Genomic DNA, 20,611 nt, shown 5'->3' with positions numbered 1-20,611 from the left:
ATTATATAGATATTCATTTTCTAATGAGAACTATTCGTAAAATCATAAAGCTAATAATGAAAAACTGCATATCTAGGCAAAGCTGGGTTTATAAACTAGTCTTAGGATATTTCTGAAACATGTTACATATTTCCAAAGTATTGCAGTCTGGCTCACTTCCAAATTGTATCACATCACATGAACTAGCTTATATTTCAATATGGATAAACTAGGCTAATGTAGTTCATTGAAACAAATGACCACGTATTCCATAAGAAAATGTATTGTTGAAGGCTTTCATGGCTGGAATCACTGGGTTGCTGTGGATATTTCAGACTTTAAGGCCATGCTCCTGCAGCATACTCTCCTAACATTTCACCTGTATCTGTGGCTAACACCCTGTGCCTAGAGGATAATCTAAAGCTTTATGGAAAATCAGAAACTGAAATCCATTCACTGAACAACAGTCAGAATCTTGAAAAAAAGTCAGCACTGACATCAGTATGGAGTTTGTCCTAGACAAATGTGCCACAGTGACATTAAAGGAAGTGAGAGCATAGACATGCCAAATGGACAAACTATAAAATGCAATCAGCCTCAAGCCTATAAATATCTGGGCATACTACAGCTGGACAATATCAAGCATGGACACGTAAAAAATGTGGTCAACAAAGAATATGTCCAAAAGATCAAAAAAATTCTAAAGAGCAAATTAAATGGTGAAATATAATATAAGGCCTTTCACTGCAACTCAATCTTTGGTGTTTATTTCATATGAAACATTATGCATGTCACAGGATGGTTCCATCTACATTGCAATATAAAATCCATATTATTTCTTTATTATTTATTTAAAACATTTTTATTCTGCTCTTCTCACCCTGCAGGGGACTCAGGGCGGAGCCCAACATATATACGGCAAAGATTCAATGCTAGGACATAAAGACTGGCCTCACAACCTCTGAGGATGCCTGCCATAGATGCAGGTGAAATGTCAGGAGAGAATGCTTCTAGAACATGGCCATACAACCTGAAAAACCTACAACAACCCAGTGATTCCGGCCATGAAAGCCTTCGACAAGACCTCACTTTCTTCAAACCCAAACAAACTGCCCAGCACATTGCAGAAACAGTAGGCATCTGATCCAGTTTCTGAAATAATGACTACTTTTGAATTAATTTTGTAGTTCAGCCAGGAATATCATACAGAGTAATGTGTCCACAGAGTGTACAGAAGAAAATGATTTGATTGATGATTTGGGTGTTGTAGGTGAGCTGGATGACTCTCTTACTAGTCTTTGAATCCTTATGTAAGAAGGGGCAGATAAACCATGCCTTTAATGAATCTGCACTATTTATTTGAGACACTGCTATCTTGTCCTTCATGGTGGTGTTGAAGGAGGCTAAGCCTGAAAATCCTAATAATTAATAATCCTAAAGTTGAATCAATCTAAAAACCTATACTATAGAAGCTTTTTACATAAGACAGTAACCTTTCCCCTTTTCAAAGCAGGCAGATTCAAAGCAGGCGAATGAAATAAGTACTTTGACAAACTAAGATAAGAATAGAAAATAGGCATTTCCTGCTGTTTGGCAAAGCAAAGGGTCATTTACAAGTTACAGAGTGACAGAGGAGCTAGAGACACGTATCACAGAAAACCTGCAGAATAAGGAAAGAAAAACTAGTCAGCAGAATAATGAAGAGGTCAGGCTTAATAGGTCACTATGAACCAAAGACTGAGAGGAAACAGAAGTCCCCCTCCCATACTGGAAGGAGTGACATGTAGCTTTTCTGTCTATATGACCTTTCATTCACATCCTTATTGCTTAATTTAGGGAATGCAGAACCAGCAAAAGTAGGAAACTTTAATGTATAACCAGGTATAGGATGTTTGACCTTTTGCCTAATCTCATTGTTTAAGATGTTTATTAAAGGGTATAAGAAGGGCCACTTTTGAGATGTAGAGCACGGGCAGCCACTTTGAAACACTGTGTTGTTTCTGGCTTGTTCTGTCTCTCCACGGTCGTGAAGAAAATAAACGAGATTTGCTTTACCTCTGGAGACTAGACTCTCTTCATTTTGCTGCCCTCTGTGACAGACTCAGCAAGGACCCCAAGCAGGGGGTCCCCTACACTTCATTGGGACAAATGACTGTGGGCTGCCTTTGTTATCTAAAGAGGTTAGTCTTCTTCCATTTTTCAATCAGTTATACTGAAAAACTACAACTTAATTCAATCCTGGATATATTGATCTATCATGGGCATAGTCCACTATTGCCTGAGCTAAGCAAGTACAGTTATTAGGTGAATTAATGACATATATGCTGATAGCAATGGTATCAACATTTTTATTCTGGTCCAAAGTCCCTTATTACACTGTAGCATATAAGTTATACAGGTAACGAGATTGAGAATATCCAGTTGATTGAACACACAAACAGTAAAATTTGCTTAAAATATATGTTGGCTAAAAACATAGGTAAAAGACTTTCAGCCTGTGTCTAAAATTGGGAAATGTCTAACTCTGGCTGCCTCAGAAAGAAACTTGGCAACCGCCAAGGTCATGTAGGGAAGGTTGTCACTAAGTAGAAACTTCACATAAAATTTCACTCAACTTGCTGGTAAATTCCTTAGTAGGGGGTTGATTATGTCTGCTTGGGCCTTTTCATAGAAACTGCACGACAGTAGAATGTGGTAGATGCACTCTACTTCCTGTTTGTTACATGGGCAGAGTCTTTCATTATATGGGGTACCTGCAAATCTCCCACACAGCAATTCAGACAGGAGCACATTGCACCTAGATTTGGAAAACAGGCAGCGATATTTGGCTACCGTCAAGTTCTTTAGATAGTTTGCTTCATGAAAATGCCCAACATAATTTATGGACAGGGGATAGCAATTAAGTAATTAGTGGGAGCCAGCATGGCTTTATAAAAAACAAATCCTGCCACATTAACCCTTTAAAAATTGACTAGTTTAGTGGATGGTGGAAATGATGTGGAGAAATTTCCTGTGGTATTTTGATCAGCAAACTGACTAAATATGGAATAGAAAGAAGCACTATCACATGGCCCAAACCTGTTCGGGAGGATGGTGGCAGGATATAAATAAGTTGTTGTTGTAGTTGTTGTAAAACGCCAGGAGAAAATGCTGCTAGAACATGGTCATACAGCCCAGAAACCACACAATACCCTAACAGAAACATTGTTTCCAAGAGAAGTGGGCTGCCTATATTCTGCACTAGTCAGATTTCATCTGGTATACCACAGTCAGTTCTGGGTGCCTCGTTTGAAGAAGGATTTGGTAAGTTGAAATGCACTTAAAGAAGGGCAGTGAGGATGATAAGGCGTATGAAGAACAAAACATGTATGAGAAGATGTTGAAGGACTTGGGCATGCTCAGCCTGGTGAAGCTACTGCTAAGGGAACATAATCACACTTGCTAAATACCTCAAGAGCTGCCACAGAGAGGAGGGGTGTTTTCTTCTGTGCTCCCTCATAAAGTAGAAATACGTCTAATGTTTTCAAGTTACAAGATGGTAGATTTCAGCTGAACATTAGAAGGAACCTTTTGAGGATGAGCACACTTTGACTGTGAAACCAATTATCTTACTATCTACTGGGAATGCTCTAAGTTGGACATCATGTTGAACCGGAGGTTGGACATAATAGAACAGGACAGCTTTTTTGTCATTTTATTTATTTTATTTACTTTGCTTATATACCGCAATTCTCAGCCCAGGGGCGACTCACTGCCTTCCCTAGAACACATTATAAAAACAACACATCCATTCCCTCCACACTCCAGCCAACACCGCACAGCACCCAATGCCACGTCAATGTGACACCATGGAGTTCAACATATCCACGGTTCTCTCAGTATGTCATCTTTGTCACTCCGCCAGATGGCAATAATTTTTTTAAAAAAGAATATGCTGGGTTAGATGGATCCCCAAGAATGTTCTGAGCTTTTTATAAAGTTCTTCCAAAGAGAGGAGAGGGCAACCAATTATTCTCTGTGCAGAAGTGGTGACCCTCTGAAGCACCTCCCTATGCATTTACCAAACTATATGCAGATGCAGTAGGTTAGGACACTCTATATAGGACAGTGGCAGAAAGTCACCAGCAGTTTTTCATTAGGTTGTTGGTTCATTAGAAGTTTCAGGTTGTACAGTCTCTGCTGGGCCCTCTTCACGAAAGCTGCCGTAAGGATGCCCCAGGTCAGATCCTCCTTAACAGTGACACCCAGGAACTTGAAACTGGTCACCCACTTCACTTGGTCTCCATTTATGACTAAGGGCAGGGTTTCTGGTCTGTTATTTCTGAAGTCCATTATAAGCTCCTTGGTCTTACTGATGTTAAGAACCATATAATGGCCCATAGGATCCCTTCCATGTCTATAATGAGTCTATGATATTGAAACTAAAACTACAGACACCTTCTACCCACCAAACTCACCAGGGATCTCTGTCAAGTTACTTCAAAGAAGTTAGGACCAAATGAATCCAGAGCATCAGTTTAGCTGGCTGCCTCTATCTGTATACAGTACTAATTGCAGTAATTAAAATCTTTCTCCATGCATCAAATGTAAACAGCTAACAGCATCTTGAAGCTGATTATCTCAGGGTAGTTCTACAAAAACATGAGGAGCCAGTTTGGAAGTGGATGAAAAGGAACCAGTTTCACTGTGTGGGATAGATCTAGAACCAATTAGAGGCCAGGAAAGTGATAAGGTTGAACATGGATCCTGGCTTCAAACTTAGTTTTTTCCCATTTCCCCAAGAGATGCGAATTTATTTCTTTATTATTACTTATTTTCATTAGCATTTATACCCTACTCTTCTTACCCCGAAGAGGACAGAGCAGCTTACAAGTGGGCAACAATTCAATGCGGCAGAAACAGACATACACATAATAACATCAGTACACTAGAGGCATATTGAGTTAGGGGGGGAGGAGAGAGAAAGTGACAGGTAGCAGTGGAGGTAATCGATTTTATCTCCCAGGGGATTGGCTAGCCCCCCCCCCCCTCAGTTGCCCAGCCATGGCCTTTGCGCTTTTTTGGCAAATCCCTCTTGCGAATTTTACTGGGCTTCAGGAGGAGCAGATGTTTGCAATGCACTCTGCATTTTGCAGACCTGATTTTGCCCTCAAATTGGGATACACAGAAATCAGTTACAGCAGATTTTTGATAGAACACAGACTTTCCTGGGATTTTAAAGCACTGTATCACTTTTGATGTGCATTCCAGGATGCATTTGTGGTGTATGTTTTATAGCAGCGGTTCCCAACCTGTGGTCCGTGGACTACCAGTGCTCCGCAAGAACTAAAATATGGTCCACGACCTCACCGTTACTACACTGTTGCAACGAAAGCAACTGGTCTTGCGAAACCCTCTTATAGTGCCAAGGCTTATTAAATATGGTTTTCTGTGGGCGAGCAGATGGCTACTACTGGATAGCATATGTTCTCTATCAGAAACTAGATCTGATGTGGTCTGTCCAATGTGACTTATACTTGAGTATATACGGTATGTGTCTGTGTGCAAACTCTAAAAGAAATTTGTATTGCTCGGATTTAGAGAGATCTTGGGGGATAGGGGAGGAGATTTTAAACTGTGTTGAATGAGGAAAACTCAGACTCATTTGACAAATGTAGCCTTGACCATGAGTACTTATGTCTTCTAAGCAATGGCCACAGGCAAACAACACACAGATAGCCAACAGGGACTGCACATACCCTAAATGTAGGCATAGGAAGGCATGGTAAATTGATACATCTAGGCACTAGCATTCTTTTCCAGAATAGCTTTATTTCCCCACTAGAGACTTATGGGAGTCAGAAGGTGAGGTGTAAATATTTAAGCTTATTTTCAGCTTTCAAAATGGAAGGTGCTGCCAATTTAAACAGCAGAAAATGACTCTTCTTCAAAACTGGCAGTCAGAATGAGGTCACTGGCCTTGAGGTCCCAATTTAATGTGACAGAGAGCAAAGTACAGAGCAGATAGTAGAGAGCAGGCAAAGTTTTCCTACATTGGGTATGCTGATATGCCGGTACAGAGAACAATAGTCATGGGTGCCAGTTGTGTCTTTTGTTAAGCCTCTTTTAAAACATTCACTAACAAGCTGCAATTCTTTCCTTCCAGGTGATAACTTTTTACCCTTCTGTTCACTGAACCTTCTGACAAGCAGGACAGACTGTCAAACTTAAACTCAATGAGTGCCTCTTTGAATTTGGTACCAACATGGAGCCGGGGATGCTGAGCACTGATGAAGGGATGAGACCAAGGAGATTGCAAGGGGAGGCCCAGAAAAAACAGGAACCAAGGCAAGTGCCAATATCTTGTATCAACATCTATATACAGTGATACCTTGAGTTAAGAGTTATTAGTTTTGTGACTGAGCTCTTAACTCAAAATGCTCTGGTCTCAAAGCAATTTCCCCACTGAAATGCTATTAATCTGTTCCGGGAGCCACCGCCCCCCCCCCCCCCCCACACACACACACATTTTTTGTTATGTGTTTTAAAATAAGAAAATGAACTTTATAAATAAGAAATAATATATAAATGCCCATTCACATCAAGCAATTGAAAAGAAATACCAACTTTAAAATGGTAGGTTGTTGTAGGTTTTTTCGGGCTATATGGCCATGGTCTAGAGGCATTTTCTCCTGACGTTTCGCCTGCATCTATGGCAGGCATCCTCAGAGGTAGTGAGGTCTGTTGGAACTTGGAAAAGGGGTTTATATATCAGTGGAATGACCAGGGTGGGACAAAGGACTCTTTGTCTACTGGAGCTAGGTGTGAATATTTCAACTGACCACCTTGATTAGCATATAATGGCCTGACAGTGCCTGGAGCAAACTTTTGTTGAGAGGTGATTAGATGTCTATAGCCTGCAGCTCTGCCCCCCCCCCCCACCACCTCCACCAAGTCTGGCCTCCTTAATAAAAGCATTCAATCCCCCCCCCCCCAACTTACTTGCTTCGCTACATCGGCTATTGCTGTAAGTAATGACAGTGTGACTAAATTGTCAATATTTGCTTGAGATAGTGCTTGTTCTGGAGAAACTCTTAATTTTTTGCATCTCATAGACTTAGCATGGGGATTTGGTTAACCAGTTAAAATTCATGAGTAAACCAGGTTTTTTTTTTAACCCCCCCCTCCCCCAGCTACAGGCCTGCATTTCAGTCTTCCTCCCTCCCTTGCTCTTTCCCTCTCTCTCTTCATGAAACCAAACATACCAGGAATAAAAAAACCGCACACAAAATCAAATAACCCAAAGTTCCTCACAGCAGACAAAAGCAATGCAGGCAGCAATTTTCCAAAGTAGACAAGAGCATGAGGCACAGAGGCCCTAAAGCCCTGTACTCCCACTAGAGCGCTCCCTCTTAACTCAAAACTCTGCTCTTATGTCAAAGTGGAACCTGGGCTAAGTGACAGCTCTTAACACAATATGCTCTGAAGTTGGGACACTCTTAAGTATTCCTTACCTACAAGCTTAGCATGCAAAAGATATACATAAAACACAGAAAGAAACAGCCTGGGAACAAAAGAGGAAAGGAAGCAAAGTAAGGCACCAGTTCTTAAAGTCACATAGGAAGTCTAATGAAAACTAAATTGAATTGAATAAGTTCACAGAGGCAGGTAGCTAGTCTTTCATGAACAGGGTAGGTGTCTGATACACCCACTTGAATGACAACAAATACAATACCATTAGGGCAAGAAGAAAATCAGAGTATTATTACTAATGCCTATCTTGAAATCCCACAGAAAGATGAGCCCATTTCTGCTGAAACGGAAAGTCTTTACTGAAAGCAAGTCATTGTTTGAGTGAGTATATTTTTCTCTCTTTCCCAGACCTAACAGATAAAGATAAAAAATAAGAGGGACACTGTATGAAATGAATGTCTCTGGAGCTCTAGAGACTTTCCAGATAACTCTGGGCAAGTTATTTTTATTCCAGTATAGATGATTTGCAAGCACATGGAACATTTCTTAACGTTGTTGCATTATCCAATGGATCTCTTTTTAAAAAGCAGTATGGATACATGGACACTATAGAACTGATGCAGTGCGACACCACTTTAACTAGTATGGCTTAACGGTTTTACAAGGCCTTTGGCCTTCTCTACCAGAGGGAGCATGGCCCTCAACAAAGTGAAGACTACCATATTCTGCTTCCAATTATGTAGTCTATTTGAATTCTTTATTGGCCAAGACACCCATGTACACAGTCGTCTCTTTTGTTATCCAATGTGTTACAAAACTCTCCCCTTACTTCTCAATCCTAGACCATATTCTTGTATGATGTTGGATTCTGTTGTTCCATCCTTACAATTCCAGGCCATTAGCCTTAATATACAGTATATTATCTGGATTCACAGCTGATCCCAGGGAGCCACAGGACTAAACTCAATTATTTAATATTGAATCTTCCACATAAGCACTTACCCACTCAGAATTAACCCTGGTATTTGTTTCTCTTTTCCAGTGAGCTTCTGGAAGTGCAACATTTCCGCACCATCTACAACGTATTTGTGGCAGTACTCTGTATCTTCGTTCTTAGGGCGGTCCTTGTGGATTTCATCGATACAGGACGGTATGGTTCATGAGTGAGCCTGAGAACCTTCTTGCATTACATGCTTAAGCATTCCAAAATAGCCTGTCAGAGGAAGAGAGGACTGGATATTCTTCAAATGATTAAAAAAACCCGAAACAATATTTTTTTATATAAAATAGCCATGTTGCTCAACAAGGAAAGAGTTCAAACTCCACAGTGATGTCATTCCTTTACTAGGGCCAACAAACCTACCATAAAACTGTGGGAGAGAGGCACTCCTATGAGAACACTGCGTCCAAAAGCCTCGTATCCCAAAGTTGGGTTTTTTTGTCATGTCAGGAGTGACTTGAGAAACTGCAAGTCGCTTCTGGTGTGAGAGAATTGGCTGTCTGCAAGGACGTTGCCCAGGGGACGCCCAGATGATTTGATGTTTTTATCATCCTTGTGGGAGGCTTCTCCCGTGTCCCCGCATGAGGAGTTGGAGCTGACAGAGGGAGCTCATCCGCCTCTCCCCGGATTTGAACCTGTGACCTGTCGGTCTTCAGTCCTGCCGGCACAGGGGTTTTACCCACTGCGCCACCGGGGGCTCCTGTATCCCAAAGTGACATTGGGATTTTTCCAGCTTCCTCTTCCTGGCTCAGGGCCAGCCTAAAATAATTTGTTACCCCAGTTAATACAAAGAAAAATATTTCTACCCCACCTCTTAAGCTTTGTTTGTCTGCCAGACTAATCAGTAATTGTATCTTTTAATAAAGGGAAATACATCCTACTCTCCAAATTAATTTGGGACAAAGCAGATAAACCCTGCTTTGTCCTGAATTAATTAAATACCCCTTCATGAACGGCCTGGGTCTAATGGGGTATTGGACCTGTGAGGGCTTACTACTGGGTAGTCCTGGAACTACCCGAGGGGTCAGTCCACATAGCCATCTCAAACCTTTTGGGCTCCTGGATCCCAAAGATGTGAGATGGCACCCAACCCTTCCCTCAAAATAAGCCCTTAAAATGCAAAACAACGTACCAGACCGCCATTAAGGTACTGCTGGAGTCCTCCAATTGCAACGAGCCAGGAGACCGGGGGGGGGGGGAGAGATTGCTCCTCACTCTCCTCCCCCTCCCCCAATCTCCTGGCACATCACTTCTACGTGCTATGTGCCTGGAGGACTCTTACCTTAATGGTGACCCGGTAAGTTGTTTTACATTTTAAGGGCTTATTTTGGAGGGGCTTCTAAGTGTTCCATACCACCCCAGTAGTTACCAGGATGGCATGAGGACACACACACATGGGAAAGCCTGGATTTTGCGGGTGGATGTGGGGACTCAAATCCACTTTTAAAAACCCACTTTGGCACAAATTTGAGTGCTGTCTGGAAGCACCCTTCTTCTGCATTTTGACAGAGATGGCCTGCTTGCCCTTCTCCCCTACTCACTGATGCAAAGATGTCTTCCACTACTATAGTATGTTTCATTTTGCAATTGAAAAGAACAGCCCAGATAAAGGTAAAGGTTTCCCCTAACATTAAGTTTAGTCTTGTCCAACTCGGGGGGGGGGGGGGGGGGGGGGCATGATGCTTATTTCCATTTCTAAGCCAATGAGCTGGAGTTATCCATAGACATTTCAAGGTCATGTTGCCGGCATCACTAAATGGAGTGCCGTTACCTTCCTGCAGGAGCAGTACCTATTGATCTACTCACATTTGCATGTTTTTGAGCTGCTAGGTTGGCAGAAGCTGGGGCTAACAGTGGAAGCTCACCCTGCTCCCCGAATTTGAATTGCCAGTCTTCCAGTCAGCAAGTTCAGAAGCTCAGTGGTTTAACCCGCTGTGCCACAAAGGGGCTCCCTAGATAGTTGTTGTCATTTGAAGATCACAAAAAGAAAATTTTCCCATCCCAATTCCGTTTGAACAAATTGAGGCTCCATTATAATTTATTTTCCTGGAGTTTATGCAAAGCATTCTTCAGCTTTTATAAGAATGCCAGAATCATGATCCGCTTACATACACACCCGAGGAACCCTCTCTAAAAGAAATCTGACCACAGTTCCTGGCACAGGTGTCCCTCTAGTGGAGAAAAGTACTCCGTAGAGAAGCAGAGGAAGAAAAATTATGGAGCATCCGAGAGAGTTGGATAGTCTTTATTCCACTAGTGAGCTATTTGGCCTAAGGATTCAGACCAGAATCTGATGCTTCAGGTGGACCCTCCAGCTCCCACTGTAAATTAGAATATTGGTAAACTGTGGTTTAGATAGGTAAAGAAAGTAGAGAGCAGGCAAAGTTTTCCTACATTGGGTATGCTGATATGCCGGTACAGAGAACAATAGTCATGGGTGCCAGTTGTGACTTTTGTTAAGGCTCTTTAAAACATTCACAAATGGCAGTGTAGACTCATATCAAAGCAGTTCAAAGCAGATAATCTGGATTATCCATTTTGATAATCTGGATTATCTAATTAGATAATCTGGATTATATGATTTGATAATCTGGATTATATGGCAGTGTAGAAGGGGCCTAATGACCCTGCCTTGCTGTTAATCTACTTTATCCTAGTCTTCGTTGTTGTGTATTCACAGTTTCTTTTCTGTCATTCACAGCATTTTCCTTGATTTTGAAGTGATGGTCTTTGCTTTTGGACGGCTACACATGACATTCTTGCCTTGGCTCGTCATGTTCCTCTACACCTTATTGGTGCCCTATCAAGTCCTGCAAATCTGGGTCAACCTTTTGAAGACACTCCAGATGTCCACTTTCCTCACAATCATTGGAGCAGTGGTGTTGCTGATCGGCCATGCTACTGTTTTGGGCTTCTATCCTGTCTACACTCTCATTTCACAGCCTTTAGGGCCTGCCTCCTGTTGCATCATTACCTTTGAGCAGGTGTGAGATTAGGAAATGAATCTAGAAGTAATTTTAGCTGCAATTCTGTGTTTGGATGTCAAAAGCATGTAGTCCTTACATATAAGAATAGTGCAAGGAAGACTGAAAATATTGTCAGTGACGGTAATATTTATTTTTCTACATGGGTAGAAGTCATTTCAGAAAACTGCCTTCTTGTCTTTATACAGAAAAGAAGGGATAGGCATCCCCTGAGTTTAAAAATAGCAATGTGAGAACAGCTACATACCTACTTGCCACTCACAGAATTAGGGAGCTCCTTGGCTAACATTTCATACTGGCCCAACATTGACACAGTCATGGGTGTTTGGCTTTGCGTGAAGTTGTTACTTTTGGCAAATAGGGACCAAAGTTGCAAAGCAAGCAGGAGAGCAGATCCATCTATACCTGAGCCACGAGCTACTCAAAGCCAGATCAGAACAAATGGCTTCACCAACTCAAGGGGAAACTTATTTTGTTCTTGTTTCACTCACTCCATGCTAAGCTGGTAGATATAATGCCAGTCTTTGATTTTCCACAATGGTGGTATTGAGCCTCAAGTGAGAGCAGTATCACCTTGTCTGCTAAACCTGAGAAAAGAACATGAGTGTGAAACTCCTCCCTTAAGTAAGGAGATGGTGGCTTTGGTTCCCAATTCAGATCTTGTCTCAGCAGCTCCTAAACACTAAGTCCCAAACCCCTTCTACACTGCCATATAACCCAGATTATTAATTCAAATAATCCACATTATCTGATTTGAACTGGATTATATGTGTCTATACTGCCATATAATCCAGTTCAAATCAGATAATCTGGATTTCATATGGCAGTGTAAAAGGCGTCCCAGATATGCGTTGTATCAATATTTGCTTTCCCTTCTTGTTTAGATCCGGTTCCTGATGAAAAGCTATTCCTTCTTGCGGGAAACTGTGCCTCCAATCCTTCAGGCCAAGTCACATGATGGTGAGCTTTATTTGGAGACCCTCTGGAGTTCTTAGCAAAGAAAGAATCCCATCTGGTTTCCAGTTCTTATTCTTATTCTGGTTTCCTTCTTTACTCTTGGTATGCCAGGTGACATGAGAACAGGGCTCTTCTACCCATGATGGTTGAGAAGAAGAGGGAATTTCTATAAGAGGTGCTTTATGATAGTTTTCCAAGCCCTGTTTCAGGATATGACTTTTCTCAGCATGCCATAGAGACCCATGTCTATTTCTTTCTCAGGGGTCTCTTTTTTCCTGTCCCCTTTCAGGGAAGCTGCAGTTACCTCCATTCTCTACTTATCTGTATTTTCTCTTCTGCCCTACTTTGATCTACAGGGAGAACTATCCAAGGTGAGTCCTTTCCACACATACCTGTAGTCTCGGATGGCTTCTTACATCCACAATTCCTGCACAATGATCAGAAAAAGGAATTAGGGGAAGATGTATCCTCAGAATGCAGAGCTAATTGTGTCTGAACCTGGCACACTGCAGAGGTTGGACTGTGGTTCCCATACAGAATGCCAGCCCTTCAATAGTCTTGCATAAAAAAATCCCTTAAATTTTTTTAAAAAATCATCTAATATTTCCTATTCTCCTTGTGCTATTCACAGGACACCCTGTGTACGATGGAGGTATGTCATCGAGAACTTTGCTAAGGTGAGAGACACAAAATGCCTAAATTTGAATGGCCCATGGCCAAAAGTACAATTTGTTACTAGTCATTTAAAGTGTCCATAATGTCTTAGCTAAAAGCATGTCATATGAGATGCACTGTGGGAAATTAAAGCAATCACAGTATCCAGCTACATCGAGCCCCGCTGGAATTTTTTAAAGGGCTCTGCTGAACTTGGCTTCATTTCCATACTTATCTTAAATGCATCCACACACTGATGGAGCTTTCTTCCTTTTTCATGCAGTTCCTGATCTGCCTGTTTTATGGAGCCATGCTCCTCAAGTGCTTCACAATTCCTATCTTCAGCAACATGTATAAGCAGCCCCTCACCTTCCGAAGTTTCGTGCTGATTGTCTTCAGTGCAACATTGTTCGGTACGTGGGCAGAGCAGTGGCATTGTTTGCATGATGAAGATGAGCCAAAGTAATCAACTGAAAAAAGTCAGGGATGTAGCATTTTTCAGATGGAAGCTTATTCACCCTGGCCTTCGTATTCAACCACAACCATCAGCCCTTTAGTAATTTTTCTGCTCCCACCAACATTGTCCCTCTCACAATCTCAAAATTTCATCTGCATGTCTTGCCAGACTAGGTAAGCCACATTTTTGTATAAACCAACTAACCTTCCAAAATACCAAATTATTTGCTAGTTTTCCCAAAATATGCCGCATTTCTTTAATTATAACACACACACACACACCTCTTCTTTAGAAAAATCTCTAAAAACAGAATGGATCCTAGAATTGAAGGTACTTTGCCATTGTAAAGCTAAAATTGTGAAGCTAACAATGAGAATAAATAGCACTACAAAATGTATTCTTGTGCAACGCTGAATACATAAACTAGTCCTTAAGAAATGGTTATCACAGTCTTGAACTCAGAAGCAGCGTAAATTGTTGCCTTGAGGATGTTACATTCCTTTGACCTTGAATCACACTCTCTCGGCCACAGTGCAAACTTTGTCATCATCTCGCCTTTTAAAATTGCTTTCAGGGCTTTTGCGTGTGTGTGCGTGTGTGTGTTTGTGTGTGTGTGTTTTGCCACATTCTGGGCCTTTTCATGACCAGACCACCAAAATGACACCAGATCTGGACTTTTCTTGGAAGTCACAAGCTCTCAGCCTCAGAGTGACGTGTAGACACACATTGTTTGCATTTTCTTTGTGTTTTTTTCTTTTCTTTCTCCCTTTCCCTCATAAACCTTGTCCCTCACTCTTTTCTTCCTTCATCTGCTTATTCCCTCATACACCTCCCCATTTCTCTTTCCTTCCTTCCTTCCTTCCTTCCTTCCTTCCTTTTCCCTCCTTCCTTTTCCCTTCTTTCTTTCCTATCTTTTTTCAATCCCTCCTTCCTTTCTCTTTCCCTTCGTTCCCCTTCTTTCCTTCTCCTCCCTCCTCCTTTTTTGTGGCCTTTTCATGGAAGTCATATTTTTTTTCAGCCTCAAAGCAAGACACGCACGCACACGCACACACCCTTCCAAATATAAATCTTCATTCAATTGTTTACATCTTTTTCTGGTGTGGGTATCCTACCTGTGGCCTTCTATCTGTGGTTTTGCCTCATGGTGTGGCCATTTTGCCTTTAGACTATGGCAAGTGTTGCAAACTCAAATGTTTCCTACTAATTTTAACATATCTTTAATTGGTGCAATTGGTACAACTGAGATGACATATATTTTCTGTCCCCACAGCATTATACTTGAAAATTCTGATTTGTTATGCCTTTCTCCACTGTTGGTTTAATGCCTTTGCTGAAATGATGCGTTTTGCTGACCGCACTTTCTACAAGGTAATTGCAGGGGTTTGGTGGGGGTCCAGGGAAAGGGCTGGACTGTTTTATGCCCCATTCTCATGCATATGCCTCATGGATTATATTTGGCTTTATATAAATGCTGACATTTGCATTTTGCAAGTGTTCACAGTTCCTTGGAAAATAAAGTGACTAATACCTATCTGAGGGTGGTTCTATACAGCCACATGAACCAAGTCAGGATGTGGATTAAAGTGAACCGGTTTTTGTGGGGCATCTCTATACAAAGACCTTAGGATCTGGAATGGTAGCCACAAAGATCCACAGATTGCAGATCAATTCGAAGCCAGGAATATTGTTTTTCCTTGCTGAGCCTGTTGGGATTCGCTGACGGTGGGGTGGGGGTGGGGGTGTTTGTGTATCTCCCAGCGAGCTATTTATTCTGGATTTTTCAATTGTGTCAGCACTAGCCCTGTCCCGATGATTGCCCCACATTTTTCGGTCTCGGAATCTAACTTTTATAGAATATACACTGATCAACTACAGCAGAATTTATGACTTATTCTGGAATTTCCAGTCAGGTTTTTTTTAATATGCTGTTTCAGGCTTGTTGCATGCTGCAGTGCACATTGGGAGTGTACGTTTTGCAGACACCCAACCTGTAGACGGGTTAAAAATACATGATAATGCTTGTGTAGAACCACCCAAAGATTTCTTCTAATATATTTATTTACTTTATTTATATACCGCTTTCCTCAGCCCTCAGGCGACTCAAGTAAATATACCGTATTTACTTGAGTATAAGACATCACTGAATGTACAAAAAAAAGTATTTGCTATTGAATGTAATGTAAGGTGGTGCTGACCACCAAAGTGCTGATGGGAAGCCACACCTTTCCATCAGGCTTGGTGGAAAACAGATGCTGGCCATGGAAAGGCTAGTGGATGCTGCACCCCTCCGTCTGGCCTTTCCACCAGCATTTTCCCAACTCCCACTGCCTCTCTTCCCAGCTGGGATCTCAAACAGGTTTCATTGCATGATTCTAATAGGCCATCAGATCTAATGGACATCTCAATTTTAGAGTTGTCATTTAGTTAAACAAGGTGCATGTCAGACTCAAGTAACCGGCTACAGATCTAGATGACAAACACTATTTTTAAAAGGAACAGGTCACAACTCCAAACTTATAATATAGACTGGAGAGCATCTCCTTCCCTAGAGTTACAAAATTAAGCATAGGCAGAAATAGATTGGGGAAGATGGCAATTGAAGCCTGCAAAACACTCCATCTACTCTTATGAAATCTAGTTGTCCTTTATTTATTCTTTTCACCCTGCCCAGGACTGGTGGAATGCCACATCTGTCTCTGCATTCTTACGGAACTGGAATGTGATAGTACATGATTGGCTGCACTGTTATATCTATCAGGACCTTCTGTGGGTAAGTAAGTCTTGGTAAAACAGATTTAAAGGTAGTCCAGTTCATTGAGTGAACAGAGAAGACAGAGACAGGCACATATAGCAGGCATAGGAAATCCATGTCTGTCCAGATTCTTTGCCTGATTATTTTTTTTTTTACTTAAAGCCCCACCATCCAATGTAAGTAGTCAAATGATCAGGAAATAATGACATCTGAATCCAACAACAGATCACAATTTATTCAATCCTAACAATCCATTTCCAATTTAGAAATAGATTATCAGGATTCACACTCCATCAGATGCTCAGATGCTTTCATACTCCAGAATGGATTCACACTCCTTCATCAAATGCTCAGAAGCTTGCTATATGATTCCACCATGTGGCTCACCTGTGCTTCATGCCTTCCAGATATTCAAATCAAAGGCCCGGACTGTGGCAGTGTTGTCTACCTTCATTGTTTCAGGCGCTTTGCATGAATATGTCTTCATGATGAGTCTTGGCTTCTTCTACCCGCTTCTGTCCATATTCTGGTTTATTGTCATCTCAACAGGTCAGTACTGCCTTAAGTGCAATGCTTACCATGCTGGAAACTGCCCTGAGTCCCCTCGGGGAGATAGAGCAGTATACAAATAAAGGTTTATTATTTTATAAAGACCCATTAGAGCAGAAATAATCTTAACATTGAATGTATTGGGGTTTTTAAATCCATGCCTGTAAATCTTTTTTTAAATTATATTCTGTCACTATAAATCCAATCACAACTAAATGTAAAATATAGAGGAATAAAGTTGGCTCGCTCACCTTGCTTTTTATGACAGTCCCCCAACACATGTCATACCGAAAAAAAGAAGCCCAAACTGCTTGTTAAGTTGTCATCATCTAGCTCTGAATATTGGCTCCTCTCTCCTGCATCTGCCACAAGAAGGGCTTCTGTTAAATTATTTTTTGCAGTGAAGGAAAAGAGAGAGTAGTCATGTATAGAATGCAAAAAGAAAAGAACAGAGAGCAAAGTTTCCGGTTTCAAAATGAGCTCTTCTGGTCCTAAATTGGCTCACTAGTGCAAAATGAGTGGAGGGAAGAATAGACCACATATCCTTAGGGCACATTTCAGGAAAAAAATGTAAACAATTGTTGGGGGGCATATGGCGTGGATCCAAATGTGAAATGTCCTTCACAACCCTAGAGTGCATTTGGGAGGGGGGGGGGGCATTAAGGAATAAGCAAAAATATTTTATTCTCTGGAAAACTTTGGAAGCACAAAAATGGTGCCAGGAGCCTCAAGCAGTACCATGACACGTTGTCCACCTGTGGACTTTTTAAAGGTTGCTTTAGTATTTATGTGTGTTTAAGCAAAATTGTGAGGCAAACATTCTTAAATTTTTAAGCACTGTTGGCTATGTCAGTTTTGAGCACTGGCGGTCATATCAATCCGATAACCGCTTTTATAAGATGTTGGCTGTATGTCAGAACTACTCTTTAGCTTGGCTCATATATATTCACTAGGAATAAAGCCCGACTGCCTCAAGGAGGAATGCATGTGTACATCTCGATGTTTGAGTACAATGTGTGTGCATGTATCCATATGACAAAACCAATGGCAGCCTTCACTGTAGATGCTTAGTCCTCTTCTATGTTTTAGATTTCCACTCCAGTTTAAATGCCCAATGGTAAAATATTTTAAGAGCTGCAGTCTAAACGTAAAGATTCTCCCTTCCTGCCTTACTGTCTGCCCAACACTGTTAATCAATAAACTTGTATTCCTTGTTGTTTTCCTCATAGGATAGGACTTTTCTGAAAACAAATAATATCAGTTTCATTCTAACTAGTGATGCACGGGGCCCCATGAAATAGGGAATGTGCTATTTCCTGAACATGGGAATCAAAAGGAACTATAAAACAGGGATAGCTCACAAAACCCTTTTGTGCATCATAATCCACTAAGCACAACTAATCTTCCACCAATCTTCTTCATAGAGATCTTGGGAATGCCCAAATCAAACATCATATTATGGATGTGTATTCTGTTCGGTGTAGCACTTCTGTTCTCCATGCAATCCCTAGAATGGTATGCACGAATCCACTGTCCAGTCCAGAAGGTGAGTATATTGACTCACAGAAGTACAACAAATTTTCTGCTCTTTTCTCTTACAAGCCTATATTATGGTTCAATTGTTTCCTACTCTGTATGAGGGAAATTGATAAATCAGCTCACAACCAAACAGTACTACTAACGTACTTCCAGTATGATCTCACAAACAGGACATTTCAGAAATATCAGTAAATGAGAGAAGCACTTCTAGTAAATGCCAGTGGGAGCTGACGCCTCTTGGGACTAGAAGCAACTAATGTCGGCTTGAGTGCTGCTTGAATCCAAAGTACATGGATGTTGATATGTAGACAAGCTGAAAAACCATCAAGATTGCAGAATATCCAGTCTGCAGATATTCAAAAGGATACCATTTTCAGTTCCCCTTGCTTCTTTCAATTATAAGGAATGATAAATTAAAAATCAATTCAAGTATTATTCAAGTATTAACTTAGGAAACAAAGTAACTGCCCCTCCACACCTTAATTAAAGTGGAAAACTCTCCTTAAACTCTAAATTGTTGTTTTGCATTACATCAGGTACAAGAGGAATGGGTCTATGTAAGTTGTGATCATTGTACACTTGTTTGGAGCCATTTCCTGAAGATATTGGGTGTTTATATCATTCATAATTGGTGAAAGGGATTTTATTCTATAAATAAATCAGCGCCCCTCCCCCAACACCAACGGCCACTCTGGGGCTAGAATAAAGAAGGGGAGCCGGGAGGACATTGCCATCTTGTCCCCTGTGACATCAGCGCCCCTCTGGGGCCAGAATTGTTTTTATACTATGTCTTAAATTTTGTTGTTCCTATGTTGTACACCGCTGTGAGTCGCCCCTGGGCTGAGAACAGTATATAAGCAAAATAAATAAATAAATAAATAAATAAATAGAAGTATAGCTATTGCTACACCATTACCATTATTAGTCCATTAGTTCCATTGCATTTTATAGAAAAATACTTTTAAAAAACATATTCACACCTCACTAAGTGAATATATAATCTTACAGGGAATATATAATTTTTAAAGACTCTGAAGTGTATACATAAAGGCCTGCTGGAGCAGACCAGTGGTTTATGTGCTAGAGCAGGGGTCCTCAAACTAAGGCCCAGGGGCCGGATATGGCCCTCCAAGGTTATTTACCCGGCCCTTGCTCAGGGTCAACCTAAGTCTGAAGCGGCTTGAAAGCACACAACAACAATCCTATCTCATCAGCCAAAAACAGGCCCACACTTCCCATTGAAATACTAATAAGTTTATATTTGTTAAAATTGTTCTTCATTTTAATTATTGTATTGCTTTTAGGGGGGTTGCACTACAAATAAGATATGTGCAGTGTAAATAGGGATTCATTCATATTTTTTTCAAATTATAATCTGGCCCTCCAACAGTTTGAGGGACTGTGACCTGGCCCTCTGTTTAAAAAGGTTGAGAACCCCTGTGCTAGAGCATCCTGCTTCCCATGGTAACTAAGCAGTTACTTGTTGTTTACATATCCCAGGAGCAAAATAAGAATGCTAAAGATGCCCTACATCCCTGTTCCTCAACAGCAACTAGTATTCAGTAGCATGCTGTCTCTATGTGATGTTCTGTGTGGCCATCATATCTTAACAGCAATTAATAACTTGCTCTTTCAAGTTCGGACAGCCCAGCACTGCCTTTGGAGTGGCCCATGGGCAAGACACTCATAACCTTCTTGGATGTTGTTGTCTATAACAGTGAAGCCTTCCCCAGCCTGATACTGTTGTTGACTGTGACACCCATAACCTTCACCTTTAAAGACTGTTAGAAAGGGATTCTGGGAGCAGAAGTCCACAACATCTAGAAAGCACCTTCACATGAAATTTGTCTTTCATACTCTCCTCTTGGAGTCCAAACATATGCTTAACTTGTTATCTGCACCCAGATCTAACTCGACTTCCTAGATGTCCATTTGTCTCTTGAATGATCTTCCACTCTCTTATTCTTGATGTTTTTCCTTCTTTCTTTCAGACTACATTCTGGACAAGAGTAACCCCACGTACTTGGTCCTGTTATTCCTAAGCCATAACAACTCCCGGCTGATCTTTCAAAAAGTTATTGCTCCTCTCTGCTCCTGTCACAAGAAATATAATGTGCAGATTTGATAAATGTGGATTTGATATGTGTGGGTATGAATGGAATTGTATGAAAGATGAATGAATAACAGCTAATAATTTTTGAAACACTGTTCTAAGATATTAAGGCCTGCAATGACTAACTACCGCCTTGCTAGACTGTAATTAAAAAGTTGCTAATGAGAACTGAAAA

At 41.1% G+C, this 20,611-nt stretch overlaps 1 protein-coding gene and 1 long non-coding RNA gene across 2 annotated transcripts in view; one reads left to right on the top strand and one right to left on the bottom strand.

The window, feature by feature from the left end:
• LOC137096114 (uncharacterized) overlaps positions 1-8,514 on the bottom strand; it is a 21,769-nt gene extending 13,255 nt beyond the window's left edge. Inside the window, exon 1 of the long non-coding RNA XR_010909281.1 lies at positions 8,434-8,514. This is a non-coding gene — a long non-coding RNA (uncharacterized lncRNA). The remainder of the gene's footprint in view (positions 1-8,433) is intronic.
• On the top strand, positions 6,039-20,611 carry LOC132767703 (sterol O-acyltransferase 2-like). Its single transcript, XM_067464262.1, has 13 exons — positions 6,039-6,306; positions 7,753-7,812; positions 8,474-8,581; positions 11,133-11,415; positions 12,300-12,375; positions 12,662-12,743; positions 13,004-13,049; positions 13,310-13,439; positions 14,754-14,851; positions 16,155-16,253; positions 16,643-16,784; positions 18,209-18,330; positions 20,315-20,611. The coding sequence occupies exons 1-13, from the start codon at positions 6,224-6,226 to the stop codon at positions 20,363-20,365; spliced, it is 1,380 nt and encodes a 459-aa protein (XP_067320363.1). The 5' UTR covers positions 6,039-6,223; the 3' UTR covers positions 20,366-20,611.

This window comes from Anolis sagrei, chromosome 2 (genome assembly GCF_037176765.1).
Source record: "Anolis sagrei isolate rAnoSag1 chromosome 2, rAnoSag1.mat, whole genome shotgun sequence".
Taxonomy (NCBI): domain Eukaryota; kingdom Metazoa; phylum Chordata; class Lepidosauria; order Squamata; family Dactyloidae; genus Anolis; species Anolis sagrei.
Note: the sequence above shows the minus strand (reverse complement) of the source record. Positions and strands in the feature narration are given on the sequence as shown.